Source organism: Melozone crissalis, unplaced genomic scaffold (genome assembly GCF_028551555.1).
Source record: "Melozone crissalis strain CALT ecotype California unplaced genomic scaffold, PUWL_Pcris_2 ptg000005l_1, whole genome shotgun sequence".
Taxonomy (NCBI): Eukaryota; Metazoa; Chordata; class Aves; order Passeriformes; family Passerellidae; genus Melozone; species Melozone crissalis.
In genome coordinates, this window is record NW_026535783.1 from 56,050,122 (window position 1) to 56,069,154 (window position 19,033).

A 19,033-nucleotide genomic window follows, 5' to 3' on the forward strand; every position below is an offset into this window, starting at 1 on the left:
ATCAATTTCTAGTGACTTCAGCCTAGAACCTGCTGTTGGCAAAAGTTCATGCTCCAAAGAAATTGGAATGCATTCCAAAATACATTCTTAAGTTTACATGTTTGATTACATTTAATGATGTCACCAATGCAAACTACAATATGAACAAAAGTCTCATTAAATAATAACACTTTTAAAAAAGAGACACCAAAACCCCAGAGAAAATATTTGTGTTTACAGACTGCCTCTCTCTCTAACATAGCTCTCTCTCATTCCTATCTCCTTTTCCCCCGATTTTTTTCCTTACTGGTTCTCAGGATGCTGACACATCTTCCCCCCGCCCCAATCTTCACGCTACTAGAACACAACTGAAGTTCTTGTTTAAATTCCTGGACTCTATCCTATGTCTTTTCAGTACAAAACTCTCCACAGCACAATGCCAAAACAAACACAATTCAATATACAAGAAGTTTTCCCCAGAAAATATTTGGAAAATATGCCATGTTGCAACTGCAATTTGATGCTTATTTCACAAGAGAAAGGGTATTAGAGCTGTCACATTGCAGTGAGGAATTGCCTATTTTGACTCAACACTAATCTCTCGACCTGAAAAAAGGCAGCTTTGCCAAAACAGACCTTTGGTTCAGACAGACCTCCTTTTGAAAATGCATAATTATCATTCATCTTTAGTGTTCATCACACGACCAAAAAAAAAAAAAAAGGAAAAATTTACATGCAGGCCTTCCTTGCACATACAAGGGAATATCAGTACTTTTATGTTTCTCTGGAGACATCCATATCTTTGAATTTAGGGGTCAGCATGCATTTACATTGATCAGGGTTTAAATACGCAAACTGAAAAAATGCTAAGAGCTTTAAGTCACTGTAAAAGTAGATGTAGTATAGAACAGTAGGATAACTACACATCCTGTGTACACACGTATCCATGAAGCTATACTGAGGACCCAGCATATTATTCTGTTCATCTGTTTGATTACACTCTGCTTTTCCAAAAAACATCATGCTATCTTTGTCAGGGTTGCTGTACAGCTGAGCTTGGGTCAGCATTTCCTCATTCACAACACCTGTGTAATCAATTGCTAGGACTTGGCCTTTGCTTTGGAATTATACATTTCATATACTTCAGATCAAGTACACAGATATTAAAATATTCAAGAAACAGGTGCTGTAACATTTCTTTGCCCTTTCCATTAATGCAAAACTTCATCTTAAAAAAGAAGCTACAGGAGTAGTATTTGACCATTTCAAAGAAAATGTAGCCAGGTAATCAAGATCATTCCCTCTGCCCAAGAGACAAGACAGCTTCAACACCTGCTGCACACTTGCCACTGTGCCCCACTTGAGACTAATCAATTCTATTACAAAAGCATAATCTCCCAGCATTGAAAGCGCCAGAAGAAAAACAATACTAGCAGACAGAACCTATGAATGCTTTGAAGTATAAGTGTCAGCAAAGGACTTTAAAGTGGTTTCCATCTGTATTTTAAACACATACCCACTTTCACTGGGACAGCCACTGGGAAACCTCAAAGAAGGCACTGTGTGGTCTTTATTACTTCTGAATGAAAAGGACAAGTGCCTTCAGAATAATGGGCAAAGCCATTGCCCTTCTCCAGGGATGGAGAGATCTCCACCAGAACAAAGCATAATCACAAGTCCCACTGGAGACTGCTCCAATTAAACAGTTGCCTTTACAGAATGGCAAAGAGCTTCAGGACTATTCCCTCTTCAATCAGAACACCAAGGAAAACTACTCTCAGCACTCAGTTGCACCCAAGTTGCAATTTTATTCACAAACATGCCTTAGTGCATTCTGGTTACAATATTTAGCCTTCAGAGAAAAAGGTTTTGTTTGGTGTTGTGTTTTTTGGAGAACAGTGCTGCTTCATTTTGCACTAATTCATTCTATTAGTGAATTAAACTTTGATGTATTGGTCATGACAAGTGCTTCATGCTGACTGTACTGTGTGTGATAGCATAATCACTCCCCTTGCATTTCACACCAGCTGCCTGATTAACACCATAGATTACCTGCAGCTGATGGCATGAGGGAATCACCGCCCTTCTGCAGACTAACGTCCAAGCATGCATTTCAGAGAGGGGAAGTGTAAAACAGAGACAAAATAAAATACCTAATTCCTTAAGCTTCTCTTTCTTGCTGTCCGCTGCTGCTATAAGTGTTAAAGGCACATGTGCATTTGGCTGAAACAGGTATTTACATCTTGAGATCCTATTCTAAGCTATCAGCAACCATGTGATCTGATTTCTGTTTCAAGTAACTACAAACTTCTGCTTTCTCCTTTTGTATTTTCAACTTTTAACACAACGGAATAAGGAATTAACCACATGCTTCAGACATTTTGCATGAGCCTGTTGTTCTGGGTTATGACCTTTCATGAATGTTTTAAAAATTCCTGCATCTTTGCAGACACTCTGCCATTTGACCAAAGGGTTCCAAAGGTTTTCAAAGAACAGGAATTTGCTTGAAAGGTGCAGTTTACAGTGTGTCAATGGACTATGATCTCCCCAAGAGAATATTAAGGATCAGTCACATGTTCATTAGATACCCCTCTTGCATCTATAGTGCTCTATAACCTAACCACTGTAGCAAGACAGGGGCTATTAGTCTACAAAGCTGAAGAAAAGTATAAAGAACCTGCAAATGAACCTTACTTTCCTCATTTTTAGAAAACTATCTAATGATTTGTTTACAATCAATCAAGTGAAGGCAAAAGCATGGTTAATACTAACATATATAGTACAAAAATGGTCCTTTATCTTAATATAACTCTTCACAATTTTAACTAGCTGCCAATATTTACAGCTAGGCGGCAAACACAAAGTATGCTCCTGACCAAAATATGTATCAGATATTTTACCAATTACTTTATCTAGCAATATACTCTCAGTAGGAACAGTCTATCTTCAGAGACTTCAAGAATTTTCAGAAAGTTGATGTGACTGTAACTATAAATGAATTAAGCTACTTCCATATTAATTTATCCTTGACATGAATGAATTCCTCTCACAGTTAATTTTTAAAGAAGAGGTAGAACAGGAGATGTTTGTCCCACAAAACAAGCTATTAATAAAGCACAGACACAAAAATACATCTCCTTCACAAAAAATCACAACAAACAAACAACCAAAAACAGAGCAAGTGCAAACACTCCCAGTCATACTGGGAATTACAATTGCCACAACTGTTCTCATAGAACATAATAATAATAATGCACTGTAACTAACCAAAGGAATACATTCTGATTGTCTAGTTTGAATTCCTTCCTACACTTTTGTTTCACAAGTCACTTTTACCTTCCAGTCCAAACATGACTGCTGAGTTTTTAAAAAAACAGCAGACTTCAATTACAACTTCTAATACAAGAATCTAGCAGGTGCCTGGCTAGACAGCTTACTGACTACTTACCACAATGCAAAATTCTAAGGTTATTTTTAGTTAAATTTCTTCAGCTCCGAATGTAATTTTCAGCTACGTTTTGTGGGTTTTGAAGAACTGTCTTCCCTATAAAATTTTTTGTCTATATAACAGATAGTTATAAAGGATTTCCTTTGTCTTGACTTGACACACCCAAGTGGCTTGATATTCTTGCATATCTCACTTCCAATTTTTTTTTCCAGTATTCATGGAATACTGGAAAAAGACAAAAGATTGGAAAATAGCAAAAGGCTACATGGCTGAACCAGATGTAAAGCTCAGAAGTCAGTGAAGACTCAGTAATTTCTCCCCATGAATCTACCACTTCTCTCTAGGTCTAGTATTTACTAGAAGTGACATTAGAAAATTGAATGGTAGGCCAATATTACTGAAGTATGAAAAATAACACTAGGGGAAAATAACACTATCAGCTTGGCTTAGAGTAAAACTCTGTCCTTAATCTTTGCAGACATGATTCCACAGTTAGGGCTGCAATGAATTGTGTACCAGCTTCAATACACATCATTTTTTAGGACATTTTCAAGTAAATCAGTTCAACATCACAGGAATTAAAAAAACAACTGCTTTAATGTGGGTACTTACAAAAAAACCTGAAGTACTTTCCAACCAACTAAACAGAATGGAAATGCAACTTTCTGTACGGCATTAAAAATAAACCCCTCAAGCTATACTTACATACTAAAGGTAATTACTGTGACCATTATTTCTGAAATCTGATAAATGCCACAGGATTAGCTCAGCTGGTTAGAGCATGGTTCTAATAATATAAGATTGTGGGTTTGATCCCCATATGGGCCATTCACTTATGAGCTGGATTCAATGATCCTTCTGGGTCCCTTCCAACTCACAGAATATTCTGTGAAATTACCTAAAAAAACTCATTTTTACTGTCATACTCTGGCCTCACATACACCCTCATTTCAAATACTATAATGGCAATGTCAGTAATGGAGGAAGAAGGAAATGATCCCCGGAGTGATCATTTGGTGGACGAAATCCATCTTTGCAGAACAGCAGCCTGGCTTCATTCACTGAGGAAATGAAAGTGACAGCATCAACCAAGACACTGTAGGGCCATGACAGCAATCTAAGTCATCATCCATAACTCAGGTCTTAGAACAGCAAAACTACCTTGTGATGCTAATTCTGACCTACTGTTAATTTAGCACCTCCAACAACTGAAATCATTCAAGGACACTGATATAAATCAACAGCTTGTTCTGTGAAAAAGCCGGTGTCACCTTAAGTGCATAACCTGAGGGTAGATGTGTTTCATAAGACAGCTGAGATTAAACAGTATTAATGTAACTATTACTTAAGCAAAGACAGCCTACTGGATATGATACAGTTTAAGACACAAATATGTGTAAGATACCACTCTACCTAGAAAAGGCCCACAATGAAAGACCAAGGGAAATGGTGCATCCAACCTCCCTTCAAAAATAGGACTTCCTACAGCTTTTATTTCAAGGCCACAAATGCCCTATGTACAACTGACTAATCTATCTTAGAAATCTGAAGTTAACTTTATTTTCTACAAGAGCAGGGCATGGATACTTTCTTTAGCTTTAAGGCAATACATGATGCAATTATAAGTGGGTGTATTCAACAATATTAAGACAATAAGCATATAAACTTGGCAGTTGAATTTCAAACTCAGTCTTGCTGTACTGTTTTATAAAAAACAAAAATACAGGGGAAAGTAATTATCTCTACTAATGGCTGACCCAAAAAAGAGAGACTGCAAGAAGTATGCAGGTCCAGAAAAATGGTACTAGAGCACCAAAACTGTAAGGAATGCTTAACTTTATCCATTCTTTTTCATGCCAGTCCTGGAGTAATCATTAAGTCTGGCACCAGGAAGGAATTTCTCTAGAGGCATACTGGCAACAACCATAGCTGCTTTTGTCCTTTTTCCCCCTCCATTTAAGCACTAAGCACAGATAATCTGTTCAGAACAGCTGGCATGTCCCATTCATACAAGTTTGTCTCTAACTGCAAAGGGAAGGAATGCCTGAGACAGAAATATGGATAGAAAATAGCTTCATTCAGTTAAGGTTAAAAGAATCTAATGCTGTTTTCTAGAGATGACTATAAATTTTCAGCAGGAAAAAATTCAGAGTGGTTTCCAAGTTAAAAAAAAAAAAAAACAACAAACCAACATTATTTAACACTTGATCATTAGTTTGCTTATGGCAAAATGGTAATTAAATCTCTCTTAATTAGTCTATAATGATTCCTTTGCTAGCCTCAACATTTAGAATTGAGCTTTAGATGAGGAGCAAAGCGTTACTAATAAAGATCTAGGCATAATCCGTCAGGAAATACATTGTACTATTTCTCTGTATCACATGACTTTGCAAAATGGTACTTTAGTTTAACTTTTAACACAAAACTATATAATTCTAATCCAGAAAATGGTCAAAATACCAGTAAGTGTGAAATCAAAACAGACTATCAGCCTGACCCAACATTAAAAAGTGGTATACAACAGAGCAAAGTACTAGTGAAAACCTACTAAGAACTACTGCAGCAAAGCCATGTTATCCACCATACTCCTTTGTAGAAATGGTCCATTTAATATGCTAGTATACATTTAGTATACAACAGAAAGGACTGCAAGAATGCCACTGGGAAGAGCTTTATCATATGAATGAGGCTCATTTCAGTACTACAACAGGTTCCTGCACTTAAACAATTCCAATAGGTGGTTGAGATACAGAGATTACACAATAAATGTGGAAGGTACCCAGCTGAACACAGAGAGTACCATTTAAGTTCTCATCAACATCATAAAATAAGATGACCAAGAGAGACCTGGATCAGCATGAAGCAAAACCACAACACACTCACCAACTCTATTCACTGCCCTGCCTTGCCAAGGACCTCTTTGGACACTTCTCCCCCATGACAATGCCATCATATTTCTACTTCACAAGAAACTAATCCTTGATTCTAAAAGAACCCAACTCTCCTCCCGCTTTAGGAGTTCTTAAATATCAAAATGGAGGAAATCTAGTAGAAATGCTTGTTTTGGAACAAACCCATGCAAATTATGTAAAGCTGCTTCCACTTGAAGATAAGCAATAGGATATAAAGATACTGAAAATGGTAGCTCACAGGAAAAAACCTGATCCTATAATCTACCCGTTGACAAGGTGTTGGGCTTCATCACTCCATCAAGCAGTAGATACTTGTCTTAGATTCTTCTACTTGACTGCTTTCATCAGATTAAGCATCTGGGATTTAATTTAAGAGTTGCAGCTTTATTAAGCTGTCACAAGAGCAGTCCTACTCTGATAACAGTAGCTGGTCTAATTATGGCCTGGTTTAGGGTTGACAAGTACAATGATTCATTCATGGCACATGAGAAGCAATAAAAAGTTGTTTTGCATTACAGCTTTAAAAATGTAGACACTTTTTTCATTTAATTTGTCACTTAGCTTTTGCTAAGAGGACTGCTAAATTGCAGTAAGAGGCAAATGGGGCTTTTAGTTTAAATGCAATCCCCATATTTAAATGATCTGTAATGGCACAGCGCTCAAGTGGGAACACTATTGTTTCACAGTGGGCCCTGATGGTGACATGTGACTTTTGTATTCAGGTCCTGTAATATCCATGTGGCTAAAGGGCTTCCAATTTCATTTCACAGCCAGAAACCTGCAGAAAACACCAATTAACTTGCAGATCCCATGTGCCGACAAAACAGTCTCTTCCCAGTGTTGGCAGTGCTTAACACATAAATCCAAAACTGAGCCTCACAGCCATCATGATCCCTGGGCTGGAGTACAAAGTCAATTTCCCCCCCTTTTTAGGGAAATCTTTTTATTTTTGATGAGAACAAGCAACTTTTATTTTGTTTTTCATGGATGAGTATTAATGACTTGCCCATCTACTAAGATTACAGAGTCCATTTTGTTTCTCTCTAGATTAAAAAGAAAGCTTTCCTTCAAATCAGAGATCTCAACTCAACAGGCATCACCAGACATTTACTTTGCATTTCCATTTCCATACTCCATTTTACCAGTGCAATTTAATTAAAAGGCAAACCAAGGGGCTTCAGATAATTAATCATTATGACATCCTAAACTCCTCAACCATGGTCACCATGAGTCAAATACCTAAAAACCAGCCTGTGAAATGTATATACTGGGATACCATTTAAACAGCAATGTGAAGAATTCCAATTCTGCTTTAAACTCTGCAAAGTGGAATTCATGTATTACTGTGGCGAGTTGGAAGTAATCACCAGTGCATCACTGAAATTGCATCTAAATTCTCCTAGCTTGAGAAGTATCTGAGCAAGCCTTAGAGCTCTGACCTGTAACCTTTCCAATAGGATACCTCTGACAATCCATAAGTAGCATTATCCCATTCCTTGATGTAGAACAGGGAAATCTGCTAGGCAATTATTTTATTTTACTCCTCTAGTTGTTTTAAAAAACAACTGCCTAGTTATGTCGGCAGATCTAGACCTTTTTTTATTAACATGATGCTTTTGCTCAAGAAATTAGGATTTTATACTAAAAAATTGCCAGATTCATAGTTGGACCTAAAGTATTTCATCTGGGGGATGGATTTCATCTTGAATGGATGTTCCAGGGATTTTTAGGAGTTTTTTTCATTTTTATTTTAGGTGTGCAGGGTTTCACTGTTGTTGTTTTTAAATCAGCACCTTCATTCAAACCCAAAATGACTTTGACTGAAATCAGCAATTTACCACAAACTTGAACAGGAGCTATGATCAAAGCTCAGTGTGTCCTTCCAACACCCTTGCCAACACCCAATGCCAGGCAGGAAGCATCACTTAAATTCTAATGAAAGGTTCAAATGACCAAGTGAAGGAGCAAAGCTGAAGTCATTTAAGTATGCTTAAAAGTCTATGCCAAGATGGAACTGACAAAGTGGCCATATGCCTAGCAGTTGGCAGACAGAATACCAAGGCAAGCAAGAAAGCCTTTATTAAGCAGAGTCTATATTTACTTACTTTGTATGCCCTAAAATTCTCCCTAACGACAACAAATGGCTACCTACCTGTGACATACATGAGAGTACAGCTAAAAGATTTTTTTTGAAAGACATTATATATATATATATATATGCCTCCAGATTACTCTGAACAGGTAATAAAAACGTTAAATATGCAGAGGCCTGTGTCTCACATCTTCCATCAATATTTTGGTTCTCTGACACTCTAGAAGATAACAAGCCAATGTTTCTTTGTAACACCACGATAGCATGACTCTTTTAAACTCAGTGTCTCAGTTACCTCTTCTACTAGAACAGATCATGTGTTGCTGGGGCTACCCTGATTTTCCCTCTGCAGTCTGCTACTGTAACTCTGGTCTCTCTTAAAATCTACATGAACTTTTTGTACACTCATTTTTTTTTCTTGAGATGCAAGTTTCACATGGAAAAAGTAATGTTTTATATGAAAAGAGGGAAACTCAAGTAAAGTAAGATCCTAGCAAAAACACTGCAGAAGCTTGTAGCCTTCACATCAGGTAGGAGTTAATCTGGAGCAATTCACACAACTAACAGCATCTTGGAGGTAACTTGCTATGCACCAGTGGAAGGAACCAAGATATCCTATCAGTGGGGAGAAGAAATAGACAGTTTAGAATCATAGAATCATGGAGATGGACGAAGCAAGTTAAGTTCTACCCTTTGCCTACTGCCCGCCTGGTGTGACTGAAGAGTATTTGCAAGTGAAACCATGGTACAAGATCAACATATTTTGATTCTCCTAGGAGGTGTCAGAGCAGTCCAGAACTGAAACAATACGGTCAGCCTCAGACTGCAAATACAGCAGGTCAGGCAGTGGTAAGGCTGCTTTTTGGAAGCGACATCTAGGATTCTGATTAAATAGAGGTAAACCATATTCAATTAATCCAAAAGTATTTATTATTTGATCCTGCAAAAAGATAGATTCTACCTCCTCTACCTTCAGATAGGTGTTATCAAGAAAATGATGTTAAAGAAGACTGATGAAACAAGAGGAGCTGCTACAAAAATTTAAAAAAACTTTTTTGTTTATTGACAGCATGTGGCAAGACTGCTACAGGTAACAGATGAAGAACACATTTCTGCCTCTCCCACCACCTACCAACTCAACCCACATAAGCAATGAAGCATGAGACCCTCCAGGTTTCACTATCCTGTGATATAATTTTGTTCCATGTATGTCCAGCTAGGCATGTGCCTTGCTTGGCAAAACCTGCTATTTTTGGCAAAAACAAGACAAGGCATCATAAAAATGGTGGTTAAACTTGCAGTTATTTCTAGACTCCAACAGAGCTTTGCATGCTATGATATTAAGGATTCTGGTCATAGAAGTATAGGTAATTAGCAGTTTATTAGCCGAGTGCTTCAACTAGAGTGAACATAATTTTTGCTATACAGGTTATATCCAATCTTATCCCACCAGTTGGTATCTGATTCAATCATGATCATTTTTGACCTCTAAGAGTGCAAAAGTTAAGTTTTGCATTTGAGACTTCTTTTTCTAAATGAAGCATATTACTCTTACTTGGATTTGATTTCATTTAGCTTGATTTTGGACCTTTAAATTACATTAAGAGCATTATGATATTTGCTCTCTTCTTTACATTACTTACATAATGTCTCACAGGACATCATCTGTAAACTTTTGCTTGTTTATTATGAAATGTTTTTATGTTTTCTGCCACATAATTCAGAACGTAGCCATATTGACCAGAGCACATCAAAACAGACTTCTTTAAGTCCAGACTTGAAAAGCCTTTCCAGAATGAGAACACAGGTTTCTAATCCAAATTCCATGAATCACAATGCAGTTTCATTTAGGCCATGTGTGTCGCCAGTTTGCTTTAGGAAAGCCTCCAAGACACCTGTAGTAAGGTTTGGAATGCTAAGACAGACATGTTAATATGTTCACTCATACACTCAGTGAATTACCTCTCAGAGGAATAAATTAGATTTACCACTGTATTTTAAATCAGGTTGTCTTTAACCTCCCACACACTTGTGTATCTACTAGTTAGTAGTTTGTTACAGCACTTGATATCTAGGAAAGCAATGCTTGTGGTTACTTTCTATCTTTGCTCTCACGTGCCATCCTGAAAAACTTTCAAGTTGTATTGATTTTCCCTTCAGATAACACCCTGTATCAACAGAGGCTGAGAGGGATTTAGAGCAGCCCTGCAGTGAAGCACTTGGTGTTACTAGTGGATAAGAGGCTGGACGTGACCCAGCCATGGGCACTGCCAGCCCAGAGAGCCACACGTGTCCTGGGCTGCATCCAGAGCCCCGTGGGCAGCAGGGCAGGGAGGGGATTCTGCCCCTCTGCTCTGCTCTGCTGAGACCCCACCTGCAGGGCTGCATCAGCTCTGGGGGCACAGCACAGCAAGGATATAGACCCATTGGAGGAGACTGAGAGAAGGGCCACAGAGATGACAAGAGGGACAGAGCACCATAAAAAGAAAGGCTGAGAGAGTTCAGGTTTACTCAGCATGGAGAAAGTTCTGGGAAGAGCTTAAAGCACCTTCCAGTACCTAAAGGGGACCTACAAGAAGGCTGAAGAGGGACTTTTTAAAGGCATGTAGTGATCAGACAAAGGGGAATGGCCTTATGGTGAAAGCTGGAAAGTTTAGATTTGGTATTAGGAAAAACATTCTTTACTGTGAGGGTGGTGAGGCACTGGAACCATTTGCTCAGAGCAGCTGTAGATGCCCCATCCCTTGAAGTGTTTCAAAGCCAGGTTGGATGAAACTCTGAGCAAACTGGTCTAGTGAAAATTGCACCTGCCCATGGCAGGGCAGTTGGAACTAGGTGATCTCTAATGTATTTTCCAACCCAAACCATTTCATGGTCCTGAGATGAGATTCTTACAGATTTTGAAAATTTCTGTAGTAGTTCAAAACCGTATTAGTGAGGTCCTCACACCATTCGAATATATCTTTCGCATTTCAGCCCATTTCAGCAATGTTAATTGTTAGTCTTCTTTATTTTGTCTCCTTACTTGCTCAGTAATTGACTTCTGTAACTGTGAATCGGTTTCTTCCTCAACCTTTCCAGCTCAGCATTAGAGGCTTATGTATTTCACCTCAGCAGTGTAGCTACATTTCCACTTTTTGCTTTATTCTTTCGAACACCTCTAGTACTTAAGTTTTGGAATTGTACTTCTTTTACACCATGCTCCCTCTCTCTTCCAAATGCAACTGTCTCATGCTGTAGGTCAGAAATTTCATTTTACCCAAACTTAACTGAATAAAAGAAAACTGCAGGAAATTCTAATCTGCTCAGCCTAGAACCACAACAGAAGTTTTTCTCAACTCCAAATATACAACTGTTTCTTTATTAAACATATGAACACCTAAATGAGTCTGTGAATTTACCCAGTTCATCCCAGAGCTGCCTATACTTGTCAGTCATTGTAGTTCCTTGTTGTCTCCAAAGCGACAGACGGGGGTCAGCCATGAACTGTTCTGTTATCAACGTCAACATGCGAGCTCCATTTGAATCTCTCATTTTTAGCATCTCTCGCACCTAGGAAACGAGTCTTTTAATACAAACTTGAAAAAAGCAAAGAAATCGCAGTACAGACAATATGCTGCAGTGTTAAATATTCCCCTTCTGCTAAGTTAGAAATGCAATTCATATGTGTGATGGCAAATTTTTAGGTAGAAAAAACAGTCTGCCTTCCCAATTTTTGACAAAATTTTGGGCTCAGTATTCAATTGCAACTCTTCAGAGAATTTTTCCACAAGCAATCCACAGGTGTATTATACAAACTGCTGTAAGGTTTTCCAACATTTTGGGGGTGGAAAGGAAGAAGAGAACAGCAAAGCTGTAGAAGCTTGAAATGTTACTTCATATCCTTACACTGATCAAGACACACCAGATTGTAGTCCACTTCTTTACAACTCACTGTCAAGTTGCCTTTGTATTCCCAAGGCTTTGTGTTATTTTAGAATAGCAGAATCTAGAACTTTGAGTAAGATGCAAGCAAGTACAGACTGGCTTGGAGAACAGAGGAAAGAAAAAAGGTTCAGAGTACTCAACACACCTTCGCAAAAAGCAAATTGAGCTGCTTCCCTGATCCATGGTATCCACCCTGGGAAAGGAAGAGTTTAACCTGTTCTTGGACTTGTTCCTCATCCAAATGCCAGCAATTTTCATCATCTATGCTAGCACCTGCTGTTGGGTCAGGAGCACCTGCAAACAGCAAGAAAAGAAATCATTATGTTCTATATGAAGAAGAGAGGTTCTTGAGTCCAGGGGAGAGGACTACTGCAGAGGGGTTTTTTGTGTCTTCTCCTGTTTTGGATGCCTTGATTTTAATCTAAACAGTCTTTAAAACAGACTTAAATTTCTTCTCAGTAGTCTTTAGCACTTAGAAATTATACCTATGAAAAGGCATTTAAATACATAATATTCTCTTCTCTGACAAAGCATTAGAATCAAGGTAAGGGTTTTTCTTCCCATCTCAGCAGCTACACTAGAATGATTTTACAAGGAAAATTAAGATTTTTGAATTATATTTCTACCACTGTGATGTTAAAACCACTCTCCCCAAAACACCTGTGTAATTCCTGTACCTTCAGCAATCTTGCTCAGGTTTAAGTGACTGCTAGTGAGCGCTGCTATTGATGAACATGAGGAGAATCATCACCTTGGTGCCTCTGAGCTGTGATGGCTCTGCAAAGCTAAACAAAGAGTAAAAAAATCCCCAAACAAATCCAAAGTCTTAAAGCACTAAAGGCATTTCCATCATAAGTAAGAGCTATAGACACTTTAGATTATGCTGCTTTCAAGGAAGCATTTTAACATAGGCAATGTCATCTGCACAGAGTCAATTTAGAGCAACTTGAATTAGGCCAGTGTCAACTGAAATTACTAGATTCACACCCAGCAGTGCTTTGGCCACAGATTGCCATAATGCAGCTTTTGAAGATCAGATCAGTGATGTTCCCTCTCTTGAACTTAACAAGTTCTTGCACCATCTAGTAAATTCTATTTTTCTGAAGAACCCTGCACCTCCACTGGACATCTTCTAAAAGGTCTTCCAACTGAACAGGCTGAAAAGTACTTATCTACAGCGTTGGACTCAGCTCAAGGTTGGGAATCACCATACCACATATCAGTTATTTTAAGCATGGCTGAGACTTAAGTTGACTTTACATTTTAATTTTGAATTTATCACAGCTGCATAATTTCTATTATGTTTTGAGAAGATGTTACAGAAATGAATCACGTTCAACAATCTCTCTCATTGAAATCTGTGTCCATGTTACTCTGTAGAAAAAAGAAAATATTGCCAGGGAAAGAAAATGACAAATTTCTAAAAAGCCAGGATTTTTTTATAGAAATCCTAAAAACTTAAAAAACCAAAATAGCTACAACTCTATGATGTACAGGAAAAAAACCCATTGATTCTATTGATTCAAGCCTTTGTTTCACAATTGCAGCTTTGCTATGAAGGTGAAGCTTTTAAGTGCTCACAGGAAATGCTGAACTCTTTATTCAATGAAAATACAAACAGAAGATTTAGAGGGTCAGAGGGATGTCTTATCTACAAATTGCTGAGACAGCAAACAAAAATATGTTTCAGCTCAGCAACTTCCTAAACTGCCTCATTTTCACAGCCTAAAGCAGGGAACAATGCACTGCTGTATATATACACACATATGTGTTTAATTAATAAGAAATTGTGTCTTTGGAGGTGTGAATAAACTCTCCTGCTTTCCACAGGAACACAAAAATGTCTCAGAAGACAGGAATCAAGCTCAAGACAGCACAAAAAACAAGGAATCAAAAACTTGCTCTTCTGCAAATGTTTCCATCTTCAATTTATTTGTTTTAAAAGGCTTTCAATTCTGTCAGCTATATGAAACACATACTGATAAGTCTTTGGTTGCACAGAACAAGATAAAAAGGAAAGTCAAGCCACACAAGAACAAGCAGTGCAGCTGTTGCACAGACCAGGTTCGCAATATCACCTTGCAAATAGTTGAAATATTTCATTGCTCTAAAACACAAAGAGGGTGAAGAGGGACTATATAAAAGCAACAGTATATACAAGATACACTTAAATTTGTTCCTTATTTCAGTAGAGATTTATCTTTAAATAATCTTGGTATGGTTACTTTCAAACTGAATTAAAAATAGCCCAGTATTCCCCAGCTAAGCTTCCCTATTTAGGGGATGAAAAAAAAAAAATCCTTCTGCAACTGTTTACACTTTATCAAAAGCTCACCTGTCATTTTGTGTTACAAGGTTAGAAAAGCAATGCAGCTACCACGGATTCTTTAACAACAGGTTTCCTTAACAAAAATAAGTGTGCCTGCTACCCAGGGCCACCAGCACTGCCTCCACCAAGGCTACTCCTGCCAGTATGATTCCAAACATATCTTAACCAGGAGCACAGTATCACTATACTCACACCACTGTTACTTGCAAGCTGTTAGGCCAGACAACTGTAGAAGATGAAGATGCCAAGAGTCTGTGCCTTACGGTTCTCTTCAGCACAGTACACAGATACTCTGACTCAGAATGATTTTCTTTCTTACAAGATCTTACATAGGCAACATTCAATATGATCAAAATTTTTAATTCTTAAGAAATTTCAGTGCATATATAAGCAGCACCAGCTACAGTTGCAATTCACTCATCTTTCAACTGTGTTGGCAGTCTTCAGCAATAGCTGTGGCAAGAGGACACTGTGTCTGATCAGGCACAAGTCCAGACACCTTTCCACCAAGGCAGCAGCCAGGCAGCCTACTGATGCTTCTGGAGAAGCCTCAGCTTCTGCTGCTTATTATTCTTGTTTCGGGGTCAAGACATGACCATCTTCTATGTCTCTCAACTATCTAGGCACTCTTCAAGTTCACTAGGTTCACCTACACCCAGGTGACTTATCTAGCCTGTTTCCTCTCCCACTCAAACACATCCTGGATGGGATTTCTACACTGGCATTTCTTCTGAAAACACAGGAGTGGGTGAACAGGTAAGAAACTATCTGAATGAGCAGGAGGAGGAAGCTGCCTTAGGGGCTGTAAGAAGCCCTAGCAGTAGCTGTCAGCAAGGCTCAGGCTCAGCATTGAACAGGCAGAGCTGGCTCAACCCAAAGGCAGCAGCTTCGCTTAGGGTGTGGCATGGCCCTGAACTGGCACTGGCAAGGCTTTGGCAGGAGGACAATTTGGCTGCAGAGAGGAAAGAGGAACATGAGCAGCCCTGAATTTAAACTCTGCAGGGCAGTTTGGTACCAGGGTTAAATTAAACCCTGTCTCCCACTTGTAACCTGGGGATAAATGTTACTCATGTGCTTTAGAGAGATGTCATGAGGATACATGAGTTCACATTTGAACTATGAAAGTGAGAAGTACTGTATAATTATGCTAATAATAAAACCCATAATTAAAGTGTGTCAGTTTATAGACACTAAACTAACATATTAATGTCCCTCTCCACAGCCTCTGGCTTTTTAAACTTTTGCCATGACTGGTGTTTGAAATACACTGTACATCATGTATATACATTTTAACATAATAAATAAAGCCTTCATAACCAGTATATAGACAGAGACATATATACTTACTCATGCTCTTTTACTATAATTACTAAATTGCAATCTCAGCAGTCAAAGCAGGAATATTGTGCACAACTGTTTGTGACACTGAACACTTAATAGTGTTTGAAAACAGGGTAGCGGCCTCTTACATTTAGGGTCATAGCATGTTAAATATAACCAACTCCCAAGTTCTAAGAAGCAGGAGCATTTGCAAAATAAACACTTTGTTCATTTACATAGCATTTAAAAGCAACTGCTTTCAAGATGAGCAACCATGTTTAAGCACTGATGCTGTACATGGAGAACTTAACCTCACAAAATAGAAGCAAGTAGGGAGCAATGACTAAAAATGGACTAAGAAGTTCTTATATTGCCAACTACTCAGCAGCAGATCAACAGGGAGATTTGGATAAAACAAGGCAAACTGCTTCCGTGATCCTTATTTCTGCAGTATCAAAAGAGTTGACTTCAAATAAAACCATGCTGAATTATTCACTTGTAGCAATCTACACAGATATTTTCTTGAACTTTCTAATAAAAATGTCATTAATTTGAGTATACAAACGAACGGTACATCAGCTACATTTTATTAAAAGTCATCCCATGGCAGCATTAAGGAGAAGATATGGAAAAATTATTACAAATAAAAAGCATGACTTAATGAGTATTATGTGAAGACAGAATGAAAGGAACCCAGCTAGAAACCAATGTTTCCAGATGCTAATTCACAGCAGAATAGTGATTGATTTTAAAAACACAGTATACTCAAATTATTCTAAACAATAATTAGATAAAACCAAAGACCATTAAAACAATAATTCAAAAATATTATTATGTCTTTGATTCTCCAAATGATTCCAAGTTGAAACATAAGTCACATAACTTCAGGACTTTGGGTGCACTATTTAACACCTGTTCAGCAGCTCACAGCACCAAAGGAAAACAGCAAATGCTATGAAGCTGTCAGTGATAACAACACAAAACATGAAGACTATGCTAAGTTGCAAAGGAAAGTTAAATAAATCCCAACAAGTTTTTTAACTTCAAAAAATTCTGCATTCCCTCTGTACATATTCTACTAACAATATCTAATCTCTCCTGCTAAAATACACATCTCACAAAAATCCACATCATCATATAGCAATACATTTCAAAACTTATTTGTGCATTGCAGATAGAAGAACTTTATAAGTATAGATAAGCATACTTTATTTTAATTTTTTATCTTCCATGTCTTTGAGCAAAATCTCACTATTTTCTATGCAACAAGTTTTATATTTATGTTTATTGTATCTGAAAAAACCTTTCCTAAAACTATTAGTTTCATAAATTATTATGTTACTTTGCAGCTACCAGTCTTTTCTTTTTATTTTTACATTCTACTACTTATTTACATTTAGTTAGGTTTCTTGAATTTCTCTAGTTTTGGCTACTCTCACTTCCTCCCCAGATCTGGCTCACCAAACAATTCTCATATTAAGCACTTTCATTCTTCTTTAAAGGAAATTCATCTGCCACTTCCTGCATTCATCTTTTGCAACTAGACTCTCAATCAAGTTTGCACTTTAGGCAGGGCCATGTGAAAGATTCCATAACTTTATGTAATGTTAAAGAAAATAATTTATTTTTATTCTTTTTACTAGCAGATCACCAATGTATTTTATTCAGCCCTACCCTACCCCACAATATTCTGTTAAAACACCCATCATTCTGGTTAATACATTAAGTACATCTAAGCTCGTATTAACCTGTACCTCCAGATTGCCTCTTTGAACTTAATAGTTACAGGAACAATATCAGATATTCTGAAATTTTCTTTGAAAGCTTTTTTTTTTGGTAGATGTTTTCTTCTTGAATGCCTCCCCCAGCACTGCTAATATACATTACAAATTAACATTTGCTGAGGATGTGCCCACATTTGCCTGGACAAATGCAGAAAAAAATAGAGAAAACAAGGTGCCTGTCCTTCTGAAGATGAATATACTTCAGTTGCTTCCTCCCATACCCTCCCTCTTAAACTTGAGTTCACCTGTATGTGGATCTGTCCTAGCAAGTGACTTTTACTCTGAGTTGGAGAATCAGAGAAAGGCAGAAATTCTGGAGAAATCCATATATTTCCTCCAAGAGCAGAGATTGCAACAGCAGCAGTAAACACTCAGGAAAAGAAAGAGTACAGCTCAAAAGTTAAAAATTAAGTAGGTTTGCCAGGCTGCCCTTATACTAAAACCATCAGAGCGTTTTTCACTATGCACATAATAAAAAAACAATGCTAATACAAGACTAATATAAAAAAAAGACCTTCCCCTCTCCCTCCACCCATCCCACAGTTACTTTGCTATTTCCACTCAAATTCTCATGAACACAGTATGGCCTTTCAATCAATTTACTGAAGTGAGAGTTTCATACCTATGAAAAGGCAGATCGAAGATGACAAATCCAGCTGACAATCCATTGTCATCCTGACTGCTCTCTTCCTAGAATACACATTCTCTCCTACCAATGGTATAAAAATTAAAAGGGAGGAAAAAAAGCCATATCCAGCTTCCTGTGAGAGCATACCCAAACCAAAATCCAATGTGAAGCCAGCAGTTCTGTAGTACAAACACGAGGGAGGGTATCAGTTTTAATGCATGCAGTTGTCTTCAGTATGGATTACACACACAAAACTCCAGCTGAGATCACCAGGAAAAAGAACAGCTGCAACAGTGTCACATGAAAAAATCAAAACACAGTAACTTCTCAAAATCAAGAGGTGCTTTTGTGCTCTAAAAATATGAAGAGCACTCTTGCAACCATCACCACGTGAAAATGGCATGGCAAATACAGAAAAATATTCCCACTAAATCACTTGTCTGTCCTGAAGAAGTTAGCGACTAGCCAACATATTCTTCTGATTTTAACAGCATCCTCTTATTTCTCCCTGCAGCGAGGCTCAGTCATGAAGCAAGAAAGCATATTGCATCACTTGCGTCCACCAAGAAACTCAAAGGGGTTGGTTATTATAAACCTGTGTCAATATAAGTTAC

The 19,033-nt window shown here is 37.9% G+C and overlaps 1 protein-coding gene across 2 annotated transcripts in view; it reads right to left on the reverse strand.

Moving 5' to 3' along the window:
• ZSWIM6 (zinc finger SWIM-type containing 6) overlaps positions 1 to 19,033 on the reverse strand; it is a 108,476-nt gene that overhangs the window by 25,824 nt on the left and 63,619 nt on the right. The window contains exons 3-4 of one of the 2 annotated variants that reach the window (XM_054285968.1): positions 12,504 to 12,652; positions 11,833 to 11,983 (exon numbers count right to left, since the gene is read on the reverse strand). The exons of the other annotated variant lie outside the window; for it this stretch is intronic. Of the exons in view, the coding sequence (XP_054141943.1) occupies positions 11,833 to 11,983; positions 12,504 to 12,652 (300 nt within the window). The remainder of the gene's footprint in view (positions 1 to 11,832; positions 11,984 to 12,503; positions 12,653 to 19,033) is intronic. 2 annotated transcript variants of the gene reach the window in all.